Consider the following 22,512-nt stretch of genomic DNA (forward strand, 5'->3'; position numbering starts at 1 on the left):
TCTTCTTCCTGTGTGTGGGGGGGTGTCCTCCACTTGCACTGGTTTCCTCCCACAGTAAGACTCTCGGCCCCCAACTGCTCCCCCCAAGTGCTACTCTGTGTGGCTGCCTACTGATGGGTCATTCAGAATTTGCCCCAAAGGAATTAAGACAGCATGGTAAAATGGAAATAAAATAAATAAAATGTCAATTGGTTACCCTAAATGATCCCTAAGTGTAAATGTGAGTGTGTACGTCATCTCCCTGTTTGCCCTGTGATGGACCCATCCCTGCCCTCGCTCATCGGAAGCTGGGATTGGCTCCAGCGTTTGGGACACTGAAAGCAAAGTGGTATAGAAGATGGGTGGATTAATTACAAATGAGTCGCCTCTTGAAAATGTACCAATCCACACAAACGAAATGTGAGCTAATTACTAAGCAACCTGTTGAAGAAACCATCTCCTCAATTTCTGTAATATTCCTTCCTTTCAAAACAAATGTTTCATTAATTGCTCCTTTTTGGCTCTCCGCCTGTTGATCTCTCAGTGGAGCTGCAGCAGGAGACAGAGTCAAATGAATCACAGTCATACTGCCTGTGTTCGAGGCTGAATGAAGGTATGTGGGGTCGAGAGGAAATCTTGCCTATATCCTATCTCCTGGGAGCAGCAGGCAGTCATTGGCTCAGCTCGAGATATATAGGTCATCTTTATCTTCTTGGGACACTTCTGGTCCCCTCCTTCTCTTCGTGTAATCGGCACGAGCCCTATAGCCTCGTGCTTCAACGTAATGCAGCCACATGGGAGTTTTTGGCAATGACATACATATTCATTCAACTTTAACAACCTGACGTTTAAACCTAACACTTGCGGAATGTCAAGGCTGTCTGTCTATATTTCAGAATGAAATATAACCACTACAAATTAAAAAAAAAAAATTTGAAATACATTAGAGTCATAGTTTGTTTTTTTATGTTTATTGCATTAAAAAAGTGAGTGTTCGGTGTGCAAATTAAAGTAATTGTCGGGCAAACGTTTTTTGCATTAAACATATTCCAAATTTCAGACAAAGGTATTTTTAAAGAGTGGTTAAAAGTGTGTCTAAACGCTGAAAAGCTGCGAGCAGCCGGCGCTGCTGCCGCTGCGGTAATAAACGGAGCAGCACAGAGCAGCAGACCCACAACATCCGGGCAATAGTAAGCTTGCGCAGAAACAGAATGGCGGAGGTAAGTGAGCGAAACAAGGAATGTAATGACCCAAATGATTGAAAAACAGCGCCGAAATGATGACCCGTGTCACGCCGGAACATTCACAGGACTGTCCAGCGACTCTTCGGCGGGCGAGCGACGCGTAAATGTGCGCTGCGAGGGCATTTTAGCCAGGAAGCGCGGACGGAGAAATGGAGATCCTCCACAGCGTATCGACTCTCTCCGCGTTCCTGGCTTTAAAGAGCCATTCCCCTGCCTTCATAGTAAAGCCGTAGAAAACAATAGAGGAGCCCGGCGGCGTCTATCGCCGTGGTGCTGAACTATTCCAGGTGCGCCCCACCGACCGGGGGCGAAGCAGCCCAAAAAAGTTTGGAGCCGTGTCATGAGTCTGCGGCGGCAAAACTCCGACCGTCTCCCTCGGAAATATTGAAAACTAGTCATTTCCTACTTCGTCTTCGTAGCCGACGAGAGGGAGACACGTTCAGCACCAAAGTGGCAGGAGAGCGCCGGACGGGCTGCGAGAGACACGCCAACATTCCGGGTGTCAGTAAAGTAGCAGATACTTTTAATGTTCGAACTTTATGTGATCTGCGTCTGCTGGATCCCCGAGTTGCTTTTCTTTAATTTATTATTAGAAAGAAAAAAATAAATCACTTTAGGAACTCAATATGTGGCTCTCTACATCAAGACTTCATGTATGTGTGAACTGTTGTTCCCAACTTGTTTTAAAAGCCTGAATGTAGTTTGTGTTCACGAAACACATCAACGTGAGATATAGTGTAAAAAGGTAAAAAGCATTTACGTTCAGTCTACAATCAAAACTATGCTTTGTGTTTTCCTTAATAGATCAGCATTGACTACAAACTCATACAAAACAAGCTAAGTTACATTTCAGTAAATATTTATCTGTATATATTGGAATAATTAAATTAGGGATACTTAACTTTTTCTTCCCACCGATAACTGATGCTGGTACCGATCACATTTTTTCATAGTTTATATACACCTGGGGTTAAGAAAGGCGAAGATGTAGGCTGGATGTGTGAAAACTGGTCAATTTTATTCCCTCTCAGCACTTTGCCTGAACATTTATTACATTCTGTATTTGCGTTTTCTTGTTCAGGAACCATAAAGGATGCCCACACCAGTGATGGTGGCACCACGTTTACAGTTGTGGTGGCACATCAATATGACATAATGCGCGTGACAACGCCAGGCAGCAGCATCACAGGGCAAACAAACACACTGAAAATGAGTGAAACCAAGGCAATGTTGGCTATTTATAGCTGGATCTAGTTATCAGCAAAAAATGTCATGATTGTCTGTGTGATGTCATTTTTTACAACATCAGGCGGATAATCATCAGTACCAACAGTTATAGTGCATCCCATAATTAAATCATTATTGAATTGGTTATCGCTTAGCAGCAACAAGGGTTAATTTTCATGTTTTTAAAAAGAGGTACAAACACTTTAGTATGGCTTACATTTTCCACAAAATAGTTTTTTTGCATAATTTCAACAATAGTTTATTAAAACACATGTCAGTTAAATATATATATATATATATGCATTTGTGAGGTGTGGATTTTTCAATATAGATATACATACACGTCATGTTGTTATATTTTATTCATGCAACTATCAAATGTCTTGTTCAAAATTACTCAAAAATCATTTCAAATGGCAGGATGTTACATATTAGAACCAACCTAATTCATGCACATAGTACAAATTAAAAAGATCTTTTTTTATTCGTGCCAGATTTGTCAATATTCCACAGAAAATTCACATTAAAATGGTGCATTTATACTTCCAAATGCAAACAATCCTACCGCCTCCTCGCAGAAATCATTACTAGCAGGTCTCATCACTTGAAAAAGGGCGGTTTGAAGGTCTGCAGTCAGGTGATTTTTTAATGGGATGAACCAGGATCAGTGTGTGATCCCATGTTGCTTCAGTGTGCATGTGCACGGTATGCTGCAGATGCACACACATTTGTGCTGCACCATTATATCATGTGCTTGTGCTTTTAGTAAATTACACCTAATATACATATAAAATATACCTTTTATGGTTTTTTTCTGCAGGAGGGTGAAAAGCATCCGAGTGTAAGAGTGGAGTTCGCGGCCTAGTGGAGAGCGGACACGGTACAGCAATGAAGGCCCAGAGTTGGAGAAGGGGAAGTCTGAACAGTCCTTAGAAGACGAGGAGCAGAGTGGCCTCGCTCCATGAAGATGGCAGCACAGTCCCACACAGTACAGTACACTTTTACCTTCTTTTTATATAAGTCAGATCTCTTTTTAGCTAAACATAGTCACTTGACAATAGAAACTTTAATTATACAGACTAACTCTGCGCCAGTTGTAGTCTCTGCTCTTGGACCAATATGCAGTCAATGTCCATCCATCCAGACAACTTAGGCTTTGCTCACACTGCAGGGAAATGCGACCCAATCCCGATTTTTTTTTTTTTACAGCAAAACCCAGGCCTCGTTTCTATGTGGTACCAATTCTGACATTTTTCTACATGTGACCGCTTCATCATTGACGTGTGACTGACATCACGGATAAGATCCGGAGGAAGCGGCTCCGGCAAAATGTTAAAAGCTGTGCTCATTCTCCTTATTCTGTCCCTCTGCATTTTGTCTAGATTTTGTCCACTGGTATTTAATAATCACTTGAAAATGGAACTACACACTGACCAGTATTGCCAGATGTGGCGGGTATCTACCAATTGGGAAGCCAAACTCTCTTTCCTTTTAACTTTGCTTATTTTGTGCATTTCTGTGTGTTTATGGCATTTTCTTTATTACAGATATAGTTTTACGGTTTAAGCATGATTTCTACACAGACTGAGATTTGGGCTGGTTTTTATTAAGGTTTTTATTGAGGTGTGTTACTTCCAATCAACGGCGTCTTCTGCGCATGCGCTCTGGGGCCCGGCTGCATTGGGTCCGATCACGTTCGGACGGCAGTCTGATAGAGGTTATGTGAATGATCACGCAAAAAAATTGTATCCCAGCAAGAAATCCTAAATGAGCATCAAGACCTGCAGTGTGAACGTAGCCTTACACTCTGACCAAGTCATCAGTCCATGACAGAGTAATCTAGGCTTTAAATGATTAAACCTGAGGCGTCCTGTCCAGGTCACTCATCTGCAAAATGCAGGCTGTTCGCCCTTTAGGTAACTAATTTATCAATATGTAAAAGTTACTTTTTAAACCCTCTAACCCTGTATTGCTTTGAGGATCTGTTGTTGAAGCAATATTAATCACCACAGTTTTGCATAATATTGTTTGCTGATTAAAATTACTCTTAACCCGATGTCACTGAAAGCAGTGGCATTATTTGGAATTAAATCTATAAAATAATGTAAACACAAACCGTGGCATTGTTTCCATGTTAAGCTCAGGCCATTATATGGAGATGAGTAAATTCAAAGGGTTTATAACCCTCTGCCTTTTAAAACTTCTATTAATAAGACATTTTTAAAATAATGAAGGAGGGCTGAGTTAAAGCTGCTAGTGGGACCAGTTGCAGAAGCCGCACTCAAATCTCCACTTCAGAGAATTCCAGCTTCCAATGGCACAAAGGGGGGAAAAAAGGCTTTGACCTCACTGCAAAAGAAAACAACCATAACCATCGTGCCACTAAACAAAAGAAGGTGCACTGTGAGGCTGAAAGCAGAATAACAACAACTATCCATCAACTCGCCCCCTATACACCTACAGTTCATGTTTTTAAAAGCACGCTCAAGGCCGCCCTGTTAACTGATGTCCTGTTTTACCTGCGGAAGAATTTTAGAATTTTTATTTTGATATGATGAGCGTTTGAGCAGATCTCAGCTCACTATGGAACAGGATGCCAGACCATCACAGGGAAAACCCAAAGAGAGAGACAGACACACTTTTGCTATTTAACATTCACACGTACAAACACATCCGAGTCACATATTAACCTCAACGCACGAGGAGGAGCACCCGAGTCTCATCTGAACTCAAACCAGGGACGTTCTCACCATGAGTTTTGAAAATCGGCAACAATCTAATGAGCTCAATGAAAAACAGTAATAACAGCAATTTCCAAAAATATATTATTAAAAAAAAAAACATGTAAGTGAGCGGAATAATAATAATAATAAGAAGAAGAAGAAGTGAGGACCAATATAGAATGAAAATAAGCACCGTTTAACCGCTAAATTGCAATAAGATATCTGAACGATGCCGCGTTAATGCAGTTTAATTAGCAACCAAAAACGGCAATAACAAAACGGCAACAATCAAAATCAAATACATTGGGGGGAAATTAAGAACGAGAATAGACATATCAAAAAAGTTAAGTAGAACCCATAAGATATGAAATGTTAAGTAGTGTAGACGAACAAAACAAATTGCATAAGATACCATCACAACATCACATGAATGCTAATCTATCAGTGTGTCTTAAAGGGGACATATCATGCTAAATCCACTTTTTTAGCCCTTAAATGCATTTTGTTGTATATTTAGAGTGTTTAGAAGTACAGAAAAGTTCAAAGTAGTCTCTTCAGGTGCTCCGTTGATATCTTTATATTCTGTTTTGGTCATATTTTGCGATCGGTTTCAATTTTTCTATTCTCTATTACGTTTTTTGAACAATGACGTCACAGTATTCTCAGCGGAACTGCCAAATTAGGACATCGACATTTCGAGCAATCCGCCATTTTTGTTTCTCGCTGCGATTTTGTAGTCCAACCGAAGTTATGAGAGGATAAGTCGAAATGTTCGGTTGTTGGATGTAGTAACCCACAAGCTTCGTTACACCGTCTCCCAGCATCAGAACCTTTTCGAAGTGCCTGGTTGAGTTTTATTTTTCACAGAAATGTACCCACATCTGTGGGTAAGGTCATTTTTGTGTGCGCGAAGCACTTTAAGGATGACTGCTTCAGCAACCTCCGCCAGTATAAAGAAGGATTTGCCGAAAGACTTGGTCTGATTGAGCGGTCAGTTCCTTCTATCTATGGAGACGACGAACAGAGCACTTCGGTAAGCTGTATATAACGCTAAAAAGTGTGATGATAAGACGTCCCTGTCATTGTTTTGTTAGCATTAGCAGTTGCACCGTCTTCATATGTTAGCGCTGTGTGCTCGTTTTAGATTATAATGTAACTTCTGTGTTAAATAGTCGTTGTAATACAGGCAGTATTGTAGTAGTGGGCATGGATGGAGAAGTTAGTGTAAATATAGTAACACACCATTGCGTTACATCCATATGAAGACGTTGTTCTGTAGGTGCATCATCGTCATTTTCATCTCGCTCCGCCGGGTCCGACTCTGGCTCCAACATGTATGGCTGGATGGACAAATCTTCCCTTGTTGACATTTTGTAAATAATGTGTGAATATAAAGTTTCTGCGCCGCTAGATAATTGTATCTGTTCTATCAAACTACAAAGATGGCCGAACAGGGTGTAGTTGAACCGAGTGTCACCTCTGCAACCTGGAGAGGAGGCGGGGTATGAAGTGTCTCATTTGCATTTGAAGAGACCGCCCCAAAACGAGTTGCTCTCAGAAGCACATCAGAAAAGGGGTTGAAAAGGGGCCTGTGGAGCTCTAATAATGAGGAATTCAGACCCAAGCATTGCAGTTCCGCTTTATATAGACCACAACTGTATGATTTATATGTAAAAAGGAAGGATTTAAAAGCATGATATGTCTCCTTTAAGTAAACATTTCACCGACTGTGACGCCTTTAGTTTGCAGTCTCGACTTTCGAGCAACCAGAAGGGTCGCACTCGAGAAACTAAGGCTGTTAAGTTTTCAGCATTTCTGAAATGTACGGTGGTGCTGAACCCTGGTAAGCTTGAAATGTGCGATTTTCTTTTTTTAAAATGCATCAAAGGAAGCTAAAATAGAGACGTTTGACATTGTTGAAACCATTTAGAGCCGAGCTGCTTTAGTCTGCACCAGCAGGAAACAGGAAAGGTTTGTGCCTGACAAAAAGGTGTTCAAATAAAGATAAGAGTATTTATTGGGATTCAAGAATTGATGAAAAAATGTCAGAGACAAAAAACAAACGCTTTTTGTTTAAACACCGACAAAAAATCTAAGTCTAGAAATCGGTTTGACATTCTATAAATGAGATGGGTTAAGATTAGGTTTTTGCGTTGTGTTTCAAAGAAGAGGAGCCCAACTGTGTCAATAACATCTTCTAACTAGACCGGGCACTCGGTACAGTGCTTACCTTCGCCAACACATTTGTCACCCTGGAAACCAGTGGATTACTTGTTTATTGGATCCACTACGACACTCCTTCCATCATCTGTCATGGTCGTTTGAATTGCTTCATGTTTTCCCTGTTTGACAGAAATGTACACGGGCTTTACAATTTCCGTTGTGAGCTGCCACTAGCAGGCGCTGACGGCTCACGGACCTTGAGAGAAACACAAGTTTTCTTTGCGGGACCGAGTCAGCATTTCCAGCATGTTGGCTGTTTGCTCATATCGATGGGGACTCGTCTGTCGGGGAGCAACGTCACTGTGTGAAACACTGAGCGGGAGAAAAATGATTGACCATCAGTTTCACAACTTTTGTGGCTTCAATACTCTTTCTTTGAGAAAGTTTGCTTTTTTGGGATGGTGTTGTAGGACATCTTGTCCACAGACAGCACCCTCAGAGGACAACTCGTCCATGGATGAGATTTCAGAATTTTCTTTTGAGAAAATAAATCCTGTACAATGTACTTTTACATATTATTTCTAATTGATATTTTATGTATTTTTCATATATCTAGTATATGTCCATATATATTTAGTATAGTATTATATGGCTTGAGTGGTCTCGCCCAGGGCAGAAAACCAGCCGGGTCCACCACTGATCACATGGACGAGTTGTCTGGACTTACAGTTTTGTGGACGAGTTGTCCGTCCACCCTATTTTTTTCGGGTTAAATCGGTCAAATGTTTATATATGTTTGCTTGAGCTGCCGCGACGCCATCTTTGATATCCCAGAAACCTTTGCAGCAGATTTCCGAAGAAGACGTCTGTTCGCGAAACATGAACACGGTTTGGTGGCTACAACTTCCGGTTTGTTTGTAAACATGTCGACTTTGGTGTGATCGATTAGGGCAACTGCGGGTTGGAAATGAGTGGTCGTGATTTTGTTTTTGTGTATTGGTTTATTCTCTGTACAGAAGTGATGCCTTTTAGTATTTTTTTTCTGGGAGACTAACTTTAAACTTTCTGCTTAAAGCAGAAGATCCATTCATTTAAGGAAGGCAATGGTCAAATTTTGGCCAGAGAAACTCAATGCCCCCCCCACCCCACAATAAAACCTGGGAGACGTGTGAAAGACACTTTCCATAACAAACTGGAATCACCGTCTTTGAATAAAGGAGAGGCCTACCATTCCAACTATACTCCGTTGAATATGCAGCCATTTGTTCTCTCCCAAGACGAATCCACACCCATTCATAGCAGTCAGGTGACTCTCACCCAGCCACACGGTCAACAGCACAGGAGCAACCTTTTAACTGACCGGAGGCGTCGACTATACAAATCGATACGAAGGCTTGAACCACCCCTCCCAAGAACTAATGATTCCACAGTTTAGATGGAGGTCTCCCAGACCAGTCAGCCAGAAAATAATGAAATTCCTCAGGTGGTCGACGCTTCGCGCCTCTAAAACTTTAAACAAATACAGCTGCTATTACAGACAAGAATCAAGTACTCCACTATTGGGTAATACCCGTCTCTTTTTATCACTTTAACTCCGGAAAACAAACAATTCATGAAGATATTTGCAATCAGATAAATTGGTTATATTTTCAACAAGTTGAATTCGATTGAATGCTGTTTTTTTTTTGCTTAGCTCTACATTTATTTCAGTCGAGGTGTTCTTGATGTTGCACGGCACATGTCCTGTCCATTTATACATTTCCCCTGTTTAGTGAGTGTTTTAGCCCAATTCACTCTGTAAATGTGATGACTTGCTCGAAAAGAAAGATAGAAAAAAACTGTTCCTAACTTCAGTGAGCGGAACATGTTTAAAGGATGTGATTTCCCAAGAAATATGGAAGTAATCATCGCACGTTTCTTCTTTTGGTGAAATCAATTTCCTCCTCTTGTCGTTGTCTCCCTCTGAATTGTCTTTGCAGGCCGGTGAGCTTCCCTTGGAGGAGCTGCTGGCCTTGTACGGCTACACGGTGTCAGAACCAGAGAAGACGACCTGTCAAATGGCTGCCAGGCTGCCAGACAAGACACTGGACAAGGTGAGAAACAAAATAGGACGGTACTAGTATTCACATGTCCGTCTGGTTATCTCTATACATATCGGGGCCTTCTCAGCGACAAGCTTATTGATCACAACTGGTGGCGCTCGCCACTAAATGTAGTGATTTTTCAGATGGGAGTGTTGTCCTCTCTTCAGGTGGCCTCTTGACTTCCCTGTACTGAATCTCATTGTCTTTGTGTCTTGTGGCCAGGATCGGATAACTGAGGATCTCTTTCATGGGGAGGAGGAGGAGGAGGAGGAAGAATCCTCAGCGGACGACCTCACACCATCTGTCACCTCGAACACCTCAGATTTACTGCGCCGCCTCCAAGGTAACACACTAAGAGATGTGCATTCACATATGTGCAAATGATGTTTGACTTTATTACAGGTAACAGAAAATCGGTTATTTCTACAGTTCTTGTTGCAATTTAAAAGGGAATTGCAAACCCATTTGTCCTGATGGTCTGTGTTCAGTTGTTCTGAAAAGAAAGGACACGCTACAATTTTTGGATTTTGGTGAAAAAAGATCATTAAAGCAGTCTTTTGTGGGGGAGTGATACTTTCATGATATAGGGTATTTGTCTGTGCCGAGTTCATGGAATATACAAATAAGAATGATGGTCGATATTCTGCTTTTGTATCCCTTTACCTCAAATACTACGTTGCTTTAGAAGAAAGAGTGCCATTATGATTGAATGACAGCCAATCTGCAGTGATGCTTCAAATGTCCTTCTTTCAGTTGGATGTTCTGAATTCATCAGCAGAGACAGAGGACTTTAAGATCGCCTGACAGAATCCTGATATAAAGTACCACAACACTTTTTGAAATGGTTGATTGTTCTTTTTTTTCCTCTGTTTTGTTCCTTCAAGGTGGAGACAAAGACACGTCAGTCAGCTCATCAGATGAGGACACTGATGATGCTTCTACTCCCTCCAATGAAGAGCACAAGGTACTCCACTCACTGCAATATTCTTATGTCGTCTTGGATCTCTTTGACATGTGTTGTACTGTATATAATAGTTTGCATTTGTTATATGTGTATTTATTGGATGTGTTATTCAGCCGAGGATACTCAGTGGAACATATGAAAATGGCTCCTCATGTTATACCACAAAATAGAAAATAAGTGATTGATTGATCAAACTTGTGCACAAGATTTCCAGCTTAAACTGTATCTTGTTTAGTTTCTTGGATACTGAGGCATGTCATCAGCAAGAAACCAAGTGTCTTAAAAATCTAACTCAAATTCTTTCTGTTAAAGTGCATGGCATTGCACTGCTGTGCTTAGCACCGTTGCTTATGGAAAGAAAGTTTCAAGTTATCTTACTTATTATGCTTGTTCACTTTTGCATTATGTAGTTTAATCCCAGGTACCTGTATGTCCTCTTTGTAATGAGAAAGTAGCGTTAGTGCTGGTCACAAGACAGGCTAAATAGACAAGTCAGTATCAGGAAGGGCATGAAATGTAAACAATTAAAATACGCTTACAACACGTGTGATACTCGCACTAACTCAATCACGGCCTGGGTTAATATATGTCAGACTTTTGAGACGCAATCATGCGTTCATTGAGAGTGAGTATGTCGGCCAGGTTGGGCTTCACTGTAAAGTGTCGCTAAATTAAAGATGGAGGGTTTCAGCGGCTTTTTGTTGAGGCGGTCTTGGGTGTCCCATAGTCTAAAGTAGATTCTCAACTCTGTCTGTGTGTGTGTGTGGGTTAGCTATTGCTTGTCTTTGTTAATAGGCCTGAAATAGACAGGTGACCCTGGATGTCCACACTGTATCAAGCCCAGATAACTGGGACGGGCGCCAACTCCCCCATCATCCTGTTTCTCAACTTTAAGCTGCTAAATGCTTAAAATGTCTCGACGTTATTCTATTAGATAGAAAAAATCAGTTATCCTCAATGTACAGACTTGCTGAAAATTGTTTAAACAATCAGCTCATACTGACTGGTACTGATTGTATCATGTATTTGCAATTTTGCTATAAATACTCAAGTTGTAGCATTTTAATGAACTATTTCTGAGAAATGAGGCAGTAAGATGACCAGGAATTGAAGTGTTGATTGCTCACGCTGCAGAAGAGAGCCTCAGAATCATCAGAATACATTGGTAATATCAGGGGAAACATTTGAGATGCTCGAATTATGAAGTTAGTTCCGCAGATCTACACAAAGAATTTGAACCAATTCAGTTTTAGTTTGTACAAGTTTCCACATTCCGAGTCTCTCTTGTCTGCTTTTCTTTAGGAAATCATGGTTGGCTCCATGTATCAGGCCAAAATCCCCCCAATCTGCCCATATACTTACCAGGAGTCAGGTAAGCAACTGGAAAGATTAAATCCATGATGTCAAAGAGAAACAACATTTTCCAATATCCTCAATAATTATTTACTGCCCTTCCTCCCTCGCTTTCTTTTCTCTACCAGCCCTCAGCAGTGTGGACCAGTTGTTGTGGACGCCCGAGGTTCTGCCGGTGCAGGATGTGGAGGAGTTTTTGTTGAATGCACAGAAATCTGGTGGCCAAGAGGGGGCAGCGTGTGCACAGCGGGTCACCGTCCAAGACAACGAACAGGTACAGCCTCACGGCCCTGTCAGCTACGTGGTGTTGCATTACATACTGCAGTCCTGCAGTTTCCCCCCAAAAAACTACTTAAAAGCAGCTTCTGCGTGTTCGTTTTAAACTCTGGGAACAGAAAATACATTTGATTTAGATGACCTGAGAGGTCTTCGGGATTGTTTCTAATATGACTGGTCTGACTCTGTTCAGAGTCCATGATCGCACCAAGATTTCTGACTTTGTCACCTCAGAGACCGAGGAAGAGCATTTAACAATCAATCTCTCCTCTTGAGCTCCAAAAACCTCTACTACACATTTTCCTTTTGTTAAGCCGAAGAAAATTTTGGGACATCGCAGGGTTGACCTGCTCAATACACCCACATTTTCTTTATTGGACTGTGATACATAGAAATGTGCTTTATATATTGTTATACTTTGACTGTCAAATAGTCGTTACTCATTAGGATGTGAATTAAAGTTCTCAGCTTTTTTATTATTGTTGTAGACGATTGAGACTCGTCCAACTAAACACAAGCTAGTCATTGTTTTCTTCTGCTTTTGTATGCCGCTACTGTTTTAGTGACTCTATTAGTAAATATGAGAGGTTGGTTTATATAAGTTCTTTGAATTTCTTCCTGCTCCTTCTGAGCGCAATTGTCTTGATTTGTTCTTCTGTAAAAAAGTTTGTACTACTTTGCTGCTCAAATGAATAAATAAATTGAATGAATGAAAATATGGACGTATCGTATACCAACTATATGTACAGCATCTCAAATTAACTTTTGTCTAAAGGCAACTGTACTCTGCAATTTTGGCTTTCTCATATAAAAGACTGACAATTGTGGCAAAATTATATATATATATTTTTTTAACCTTTCTTGAAAATATGTAGTTTTGTGTTGTTGAGTGAACCGTGTCTGCACACTGCAGGTTCAAGGTGACCCGAGAAAGTCTGAGATCATTTTCTAACATACAGAGTTACGTTTTTAATGATTGGTACCTCTGATTCAGTGTAGAACATGCAGTAAAACTCGCTGTCATACCAAAGTGTATGACATCCACGTCACACTGTGGAGCAGGTTTTTGAACCGCTCATGTCAAACTGTTTGTACTCTCCCTGTGAGGCTCTTAATACCTTTCTGTAAAAGTCCACGTTACATTAAGTAAGTAAAGCTTTATGCTTAATTGGCTGATCAAAATATAAGCGATTCACACGATAACTGTGTCTTCCCCCAAAGGTTAACAGCAGCGCCATCGCTGTCTGTCATTGGCAGAGTTTTCTTTCTAAACAAGGAGCGCGCTCTCGCCCTCTCTTGGACAGAATTAAACACCATTACAGCCCCGACACACAAAACTATATTTTGTGTATTGTTACTAACACACCCTTTTCACTTTCTCTTGAATTGCAGGCGCTGTATGAATTAGTGAAATGCAACTTTAATGCCGAAGAGGCGCTGAGGCGACTACGTTTCAATGTGAAGGTTTTCAGTGGTAAGAACTGTTTCGTGCCATCGCAACAATTTGTGAATTAGTCCAATTATTCTGACAGTGATCATTTCTAATATCAATCTACATATTAAATATAAACAACCATATCGTATATACCCAACCTGTGTTGTTTCTGTGGTTTGGACTACTGCTGGTGTTGGGAGGGAACATTGGGGATCAACACTTGGGGTATTACCAAGGCTCCAGTCATCCCAAAATTATTATCTTGAACTTAGTGATGGTTTTACTTCACTCAAACATTCTCTGCTGTCGGCACATTCATCAGAGCTCTTTTGTGGTGAAGCACGGGATTCACAGCATGAATGTGCCGTTTGCAAATCTGCAGCAAATGTGTGAATATAAATGTTGACTAAAAATCAATGAGGGGCGTTTTCTGCATTGCGTTGAAATGTTGATTTGATGGATGAAGGCAGTTTTACATTAAAAACTGTGATCGGATGCAGTACTACAGACGAGTATCTGTAACTTCTGACCCGTACGTGTATGTAGAAATGTAGATATGACATACAGGCCCATGACCTTCCTGTTGCCGTCCACTTTTCTTTGCTTTTAGAAGAGCTTTGCTCCTGGAGTGAGGAAGAGTGTAGGAACTTTGAGCACGGCTATCGAGTTTATGGAAAAAACTTTCACCTCATTCAGGCCAATAAGGTGAGTCTGCTGGAGACCAAGAATTCATCATGTGATATGAGGGTGTACTCAACTGAGCATTGTTTAATTAAAATGTAAAACCACTTTTTTTTTTTTGTCCCTAGGTACGAACGCGCTCTGTGGGCGAGTGTGTGGAATACTACTACATGTGGAAGAACTCCGACCGTCACATGTACTTCACTCAACAGGCCACTAGGCTGAGCCGCAGGAAGTACAGCCTGCTTTCAGGGAGCATGTAAGTTCTGCGGAAACACCAACATAAAATCTTATAACTAGAAAATGTGCACACAACTGAAGCGATATTGGATTGTGTGAGTTATTTCTACTGTCATAACATACGAACCAAATAGTTTAGATTCTTTTTTTGGGGGGGGGGGGGCAATAAAGATAGTTGAAAAAAAATACATGAAATTGTATTTTAAGATAGTGGTTTTTTTTTCATGACTTTGAAGGAGAAATGATCAAACACAAAATGACGAGAAAGAAAGAGATATTTCATATTGTCCTGATCTGATTGGTGGATATCGGATGAAGGCCGATATTAGCGATTTTTGATTGGCTGCCATCCACAGAAACCCTTTTGCGACCTGGTCCAAACTTACAAATAGTAACCACGCCACAAGCAGCTTTAGGAATCCAGTGGCTAGCATGTCAGCAGTCTGGAAGTATTTTAAATAGACTACACAACATTAAAGTTACTCTAGCAGAATCCACACAGAAAAAAATAAAAAATGTAGGATCCAGTTTTAGTTGTAGATAAACATCTCTAATATGTTGTCAATATCTTTCTGAAGGAAATTCATCATTACACTCAAAACAAACACGTATTTCTTGCGTTTAAATGTTTTTATTGTGACTGGACAAAGTTGAAATAAGTTCTTCCATAATTCTTAAGAGAATTTTGATTCTTTAAATGAGTTTTTTCTAGCGAAGCCAAGCTTCTTCCAATGGAGTGTTTCGCCTAAGACAACTTAGTTGCTACTCTAATAAACTATAAGTATATTCGCAATATAACAATAGCAATGTAAGTTTGGGATCGGGAAAGTATCGGTATCGGCCGATACTTAAATCTGAGAAATCGCATTGGTATCGGGGTCAAAACCTGTGATCAGGACATCCCGACTCTGTTTGGCCGGCATGATGCTGAGTAGGATCATAAAAAGGGAACCAAGGAACATTTTTAGGTTGTGAGCCATCAAAGACTTATTATAGCTCTCTTTGTATTTAATTATCCATCTTCAGGCCCACAATGCTTCTGTTCTATTTGCACCTGCAGTGAAAATTTCCTGTTTGCGCATTCTCAACTTCTCATTAAATCTATTCTGGGAACCTCTTTCAGTACCATGACGCCTTTTCAGCTTGTTTATTTTTTCACACCCATGAGTTGTAACTTCACCAAACAGCAGCGAGCGCACCAAGAATTCAGTGTGACTGTTGTCATTAACAGAAATCCGTTTCAGTCATGGCACTGCCGAATGATTCTGGGTTATTTTCACGTTAATGTATCGCCTCTGAACTTGAATTTATATGTGTCCATGTGCAATTGTTCCACTATCTTTGAAGGGGATGACTTGTCAAAACGATGAAATGATTATTTTTGCCTAGTTGTGCCGGGGGGGGGGGGGGGGGGGGGGGAAGCACCGTGTCTGATGAATTACAGTGACTATAGTAGAATTTATACTGGGGTCAGAGATACTAATGCGTGCTTGCTGTATTTTGTGCGTTGCAGGGAGGATGGAGACCAGGATGGGGAGGTCGGCGAGCTGGAGGAAAGCAACAGTTCCTCGGGGTCGTTGTCTCACAGCTCGGTGAGCACTGGGCAGCTGGAGTCTCCAATACCTCCGCAGATGAGCACAGACCTGGACAAACAAGGTACAATATAGCCTTCATGGGTGAGCACCACAGTGGCTCAGGTTCATTCTCCTCTGCTTTAAAAAGGTCTTGCAGTAAATTCTTGGTTTGTCAATATAATGTCATAATTTCAACTAATATGACCGAAGTGTTTTCCTACCTCGTGTGGAAATCAATTGGGACATAAGAATATAGAAAGTAACAAATAAGAGAAGGTCCAGCTTCTTAGTTTCCCTTGAACTGAAAGAAGCTCATTCATGAAGTAGTCTCAGCCTCTTGTAACTATAATCTCATTCTTTCAGCATTAACCACAGTTCATGACCATAGGTGAAGCTGGGGATGTAAAGAAAGAGCTTTGCCTTGTAACCCAGCTTCTTTTTCACCACAACAGTCCAGTACAGTGACTTCATTACTGCAGCACAGGCTAAGCAGGAAAGAAGATGGATGGATGTTTATATGTTACAATCATGCGCTCCGTGCAAATCCATATACTTTATTTTGTACAGTTTTTTGAAATATTTTGATTTATATAGTTTGGGGTTGTTGTTTTTTTCACATCACATGTTCGTTATCTTTTTCTTTTGACACGTTTTCATCTGCCCCTCATTCGTTTTTCTTCATTTATCTTTTTTTCCCCATCTGTTTTGTGTTGTTGTGTTTGTTCGTACACGTATGCATGTGTGTGTGTGTGTGTCTGCGTGTGCGTGGGCGCTGTGCATGTTGGCATGGTGCTCCAGAAGAGGAGGGCCGTCCACGTCGCAGACGAACTCCCCGCTTTCTCTTAAAGCGTTGACTTCGGTGCAGCAGGCCACAGAAAGCAGGCAGGGCCTGCAGGTAAAGCACAAAAACAAGAAGAAACTGAGTCACTGGGACAAAAGATAGTTAACTTGTCAGTCGTGCCAAAAATCAACCTGCAGGAGAAACTGAAATTTTGTTTCTTCTCATTATGTGATATTTCTTGAATCAGAAATGTGCCACTTTTGTATGTGAAATGTTTGAATCCAGTGTATGGTACCGGTTATTTACACATCACATCAGTGACAAATGTATATCTAAAAAAATACATACACATTCATTGTAGTGAATCATTTTAACCGTTGTTCACACAGACATTTGTTAAGAAGAGTTTATTAAGATTATTTTTATTTACAAGGGTTGACAGGTTCATTTGTTCTAAGATTTTCACAGTTTGCACACAGGAAATAGTAGCAGAAATGCACAGTGCCAATCCTAAAAATAAAATGTGCATCCATACATGTTTCCTATGACTGGTTTGCAAGGCAAGAAAAAGCCATTGAGAATATCTAATGCAAAGTCCTGACATCTCACTTTTGATTTAAAAAGGACTTTGATTGGACTGAGATTACACATCGTCTAGTTACAGTTTTTGTTTAATTCTGAATTCAGTGTGGTGAAAAGTAATGAACGGGTACTTGATACACATGCATTTCATACACGTGTATACTTTAAATAAACAACTAAATTGAATGACTGTTACCTGAAATGAATCTGGTGAATTTCTTCCGTTTGTCCAGATGGTCAGCTGGTGGTGGAGCTGTGTGGTGACCAATGTCCTCAGCAGCTGTTCGGCTGTCCCTCATCTCTCCCGCCCATGAACGACCTGCAAGATCCCACCTCGGACAGCCGTTGTCCGCCAGCTTCGGTCCAGCCCCAGTCTCCGGCCTCTGCTCAGAGCTCCCCGTGGGCCTTTGGGGGCTCCCCCTCCCACCGTGATGACCACAGCCTTCGAAACTCCTGCTTCTACCAGCTACACATGCAGGGAGGATCTTTTGTTCCCACGGGCTCTGATTGTGGCACGGGAGGCGGCAGGGCTGGTGCCTCCCACCGGCTGCAGGTGGAATTCAGTCTGCCATCCTCATCACCTTCCTCATCTGCTGCCCTCCCGTCGCACTTCCAGGCGTTTGGCAGCCTTCTGCATCCTCCACCCGTCCAGCATCCCCGCTTTCTCACACAGTGAGGAGACTTGGAGGTATCTAAACCGAGGAGTACTTTGATGGGTATATACAAAAAACTTAAAGAAACCTGGTTGAAAAGTGCATTTACACACATTCTAAGAAGGATGGGCCTACTACCTGTGTTCGGAGCCGCTCATCTATTTGATCCCTTTTTTTTTTTTCTTTTTTTTTTTAAACTGAGACACTTGAATCTTTTGTCCATTGTGAAAACATGAGTGTGACGCTCACTACTTTCAGGCATTGATTGTGTGTATGATAACAGTTAATCACTACTGCCTGCACCTGGGTTGATCACATACATTGAGAAAGCAGTGCTCAGGTGAAGACAGCTGCTGTCCACGACTTTGAAACCGATCAGACAGCATCAACCACTGCTGCTTTGTTTTGTTTATCAGGACAACCGCTTAAACTCTTCTTACCACATAAGAGGGTGACCCATTTCATCCTTTCTTTGAATGATTGTTTGGCCCTTCCATGGCACATTTCATCCAACCCAGCTTTATACATTGAAATGGTTGCCTACAAGGGGAATCTGTCCCCTCAAACAATGTAGACTGGGTTCTTCAAAGGTTATTGTTGAGTTGATCTTGTACTTATGTAACAACCTCCTCTATTCTGTTCAGACATATCTAAATTCTGCAGTTTACCCATCTGTTGATTTTCTGAAGCAAATGCAATCTTTCTCAAGACATTGATAAAAGAAACATTCGAAATAATGATTGGAGCAACAGAAAAGGTAATATTTATTCTTTCTCTCCAGATTGTTTTAATTCTTTTTCTTTCCTGAAAGCACATAAAACAGGTGTCATATCATCCCTTCTGATTTCTCTTCCCGCTCTGTTGAATTTGTAGCGTCATAAAAAGGCTGTTTTTATAGGTAAAACATGCTTAAGATTAAATTTGTCTAAGTGAAAAATGCTGATAGGCACTGGATGCAAATAGTTTCTCAGGTTGTGTGGGTTGGATTATTCTACATTTACATTTATTAATAAATGACAAGAATCGGTGTCATGAACAGCCGTCAGAAGCACCGTCTCTGGGAGAGTTGGGACGTCTGTAGATGGCAATAAAATCAATCTATGAGTTGTTTATCCTCTTTAACTTTTTTTTTTTAATGACTAAAGTACAATATTTGTTTTTTTTTTTTTTTTCCTTTATTAATTTATTTAGCTAATTTTGAATTTCATAAACTGGGTAAAATTCATGCCATTGTCTGTGTGACTTCAGTTTCTCTTTTAAATGCACCTTTGTCCTTTGACTGCAGCAGGAGTTGTTGCAGCTTTGCAAGTAAAATATTTAGCCCATTTGTTTGTTTTTTTTAATTCATCCAGTGCTTCAACTCGGTTTATTCATCCTTTTTTCCATAAGAGACAGCGGTGGACTCTGAAGGCTAAACTACAATTGTTACATCCAGTGAAAACAGTTTTTAATGTTACAACTTGTTGCTGGGTGATTTGATCCAAAATATTGTGTTCACATGGAAGTTTCTGAAGCTTCCAGCAAAAGTCCCACATCGGAGCAAAAGACCTTCAGCTGCAGCTGAGTAAAGCTGCACTACCTGTGCAGAGCATTGGTTTGCTTTGGAAAGCAGGAGTGGCCTTGTTTTTTTCAGAGAAACTCCTGGAAAGCTTTTTGTCACGTCGGAGCAGTGAAGTGACATTTTTTAAAGGAACGGCGACAAACAGTAGGGCAAAGAAGCTGCTTCGTAATAGCGACCACTAAGTGAAGACTGAAGTAAAACACACTTTCTCTGTCATGTTTTTAGTCTCAGAGTGAGACAGTTAAGGTGAGTAAATAACCAATTGGTGGATGAGTTTCTAGATGTATCTTATTTCAACAATAATTTACATATTGGGTCACTTCTCAAATCCATGTATTTTTCTTCAATGTGAATTTTTAACAGTTTATAAAGACATAAAATGTTCTAAAAAAAAACAAACAGTTTAGCCTTGCTTTATTCCTTCCATTTTCCGTGTCTGTTCCTTGTTTGTCTTTTCACTGTACAAGCTCTTCCTGGAAAATGTTTTTGATCAAGTCTGTTTCAATGTTTGTCTTTGGTTTGACTGTTTACAAGCTCATGACAGGACGCTGAAGGCATAGAAATGAATGTATTACTACCTTTTGGTAATCCTTTTATTTTTAACAATTTTTTATTTTGTTCTGCCTCTGTTATGTTTGCTTCCAATTATTTTTATTTTGTGACAAAATAAATGAACCTGTGGAGAAACCTTTAAAACAATGAGCAGAACTATGACACTGTCAGAAGGTAGATCAGAGAATATACCTCTGCTTCTTTTTTTTCTTCTCTTCTGTGCACAGCGCGGCCTGCAGGACACGCGTGGGCCTTCGGCTGCGCCTGAATCACTGTCAAATTCTGATTCACGTATGCAATACAATTGCTTTGCACTCGTTTTGAATATATCAGCTGTATGCCTCCACTGAACATCATTTCAAACTGAGAACCGTTTGTCTTTATTAGCTCGTCCCACCTTCGCTGCTCTCTGTGCCCCTCTAGTGGACAAAGGCTGCAGCTGACAGAACAGAGCAACAGTGCCTCACGTGGGGGGGGGGGGGGGGGGGGAGCCTCTGCCTATTAGAAAACAGTATAGATTTGTTGGAATTGAAAAGGGTAAGTTGAAAAACACACAGACTATACAATACCGTACTCACAGTCTCTAGTTTCTATATACAGCAGCTTCCTATAATAGTATGCAATATATATCCTCTTTGTAGTCTAAAGACTTTCAATAGCTACATTCATGTGTGTGGGTCTTGTAATGCATTATGTTTTAGAGCAGGGAGTGTTCACACACTGTCTGATGAGAGGCTTCAACTGGAATCTATCAGATCTGCAGGACAGTTTCAGGGAGCAGAGACACCTGATGACCCGCCTCTATCAATCACTGCTGGGGGGTCGAAGTGTGTGTGTGTGTGTGTGTGTGTGTGTGTGTGTGTGTGTGTGTGTGTGTGTGTGTGTGTGTGTGTGTGTGTGTGTGTGTGTGTGTGTGTGTGTGTGTGAGAGAGTATTACATTAACTGTTCATCAATCTTTATACTTTGTTTACATTGAACTCGTGGGTTGATTTCACAGTGCCGATCCACTCTGTTTGAGGAAACCAGTGTCCTTAATGTGAACTCGGCTCCACACATAACTATAGAACATAAAGAGAGAGAAAAAAAATATGTTTGAATTTGTTGTTGTTGAATGTGGGTAATCCAGTATTGACTACATTCTGCTCTTTCTGAATGAGTACTAGTCATATGAGAAACACAGGGAGTCCAGGACTGCAGGAGAAGCCTTCATGTGACACAGTTAACAGATGGTTTATCTCATCAGGCCGCCTGCTCTACACAACAGGTTCCCCTGACTGATTAGAAGTTACACTGTCAGCAGGGTTATTGTTGTGAGCTTTCTTTTTTTTCTTTTTCTTCTAACGTTACCTTTACCCTCGGTCTCAAAGTATGAGCAACTCAGAATATCTGTTATTGATTTGTCTTTGACTCCAAATCAACACATGGACAGTGTAACATTCGACCACTGTGAAGCTATAGGAAAAGGGGTCACAGCTGAGATTTTTCATGGTACAGGGTGGTTATAACGGCAAAGCCGCATCAGTCTCTAAATTGACAATGTGCAGTATATGTGAACAACTTCTTCTGTGTTTGCTTTAGATGGATGTGTGACTCATCCATGGTTGACCCTCTCTTTGGTCAGACGTCAGCGATGATAAGACTCAACACGATAACATGGATAGTCTGAATAAAACAGTGAGAGAAATTTTAGGGACTGTTTGAAAACGTCAAAGCAATATTTCTGACGACTCACAAAAAAAAAAGATTTGATACTGTTGGTGTATACTCTGTATATCTGCAGTTTGTCAGCAGTGTTTAAAAATCGTGTCATTTTAGAATAACAACATTCCTCCTTTTGTTTTGTTTTTTAAGAAAATCATGTCTGAATGTTTCCCTACTACTAAGGGGATCATTTCTCTTCCTAAAGTTGACACAGATCATGGAGTGAGACTTGCACATGCTGGATATATTTAGTATTTGTAATGTTGTATCAGTACAACAAATAAGCTCGTGAGCGGTGCTGAAAACGGCCGGACGATTAGAAAGTTCACACTTCTCACACTTCATTTTATGACATTGTTGGAACTCAAATGAACATAGCATTAAAAATAGTGACAACTGAATAGGGTTTATGTCATATTTAGTGCAAAAATCTCAAATGGTTTCTTTTGTCACATAATTTCCAGCTGCTACCGGCAATGAGCACGATTGCCGCCACTTTCTCTAAACTGGATCAGTGATCTTCAAATTCATGGGTCAGTTCATTCTCTTCCTGTTAGTGAACATGTTCAGGACAATGGGACGCGAAGACACACTGATCGGCTAAAAGGCATCATTTAAGCAAGGACTCTACAATACATGTAGACAGGCCTTGCTGTCTAAACAAATGGGAATTTATTTAATCATTAATCAACATTGAGTGGTCTTTGGAAAGACCTTTCAAATCGAACTCTAGAGAGG

General features: G+C 40.7%; 1 protein-coding gene across 1 annotated transcript; it reads left to right on the forward strand.

The window, feature by feature from the left end:
• Nucleotides 1-1,161: 1,161 nt before the first annotated feature.
• Nucleotides 1,162-17,982, forward strand: mier2 (mesoderm induction early response 1, family member 2; the record flags this gene model as incomplete). Its single annotated transcript, XM_080474188.1, has 12 exons — nucleotides 1,162-1,199; nucleotides 3,271-3,438; nucleotides 9,316-9,429; nucleotides 9,643-9,763; nucleotides 10,305-10,384; nucleotides 11,687-11,756; nucleotides 11,866-12,011; nucleotides 13,406-13,487; nucleotides 14,059-14,153; nucleotides 14,258-14,388; nucleotides 15,883-16,025; nucleotides 17,540-17,982. The coding sequence occupies exons 2-12, from the start codon at nucleotides 3,412-3,414 to the stop codon at nucleotides 17,980-17,982; spliced, it is 1,452 nt and encodes a 483-aa protein (XP_080330314.1). The 5' UTR covers nucleotides 1,162-1,199; nucleotides 3,271-3,411.
• Between the last annotated feature and the right edge of the window lie 4,530 nt (nucleotides 17,983-22,512).

This window comes from Lipophrys pholis (genome assembly GCF_963383615.2).
Source record: "Lipophrys pholis genome assembly, chromosome: 10".
Lineage (NCBI taxonomy): Eukaryota > Metazoa > Chordata > Actinopteri > Blenniiformes > Blenniidae > Lipophrys > Lipophrys pholis.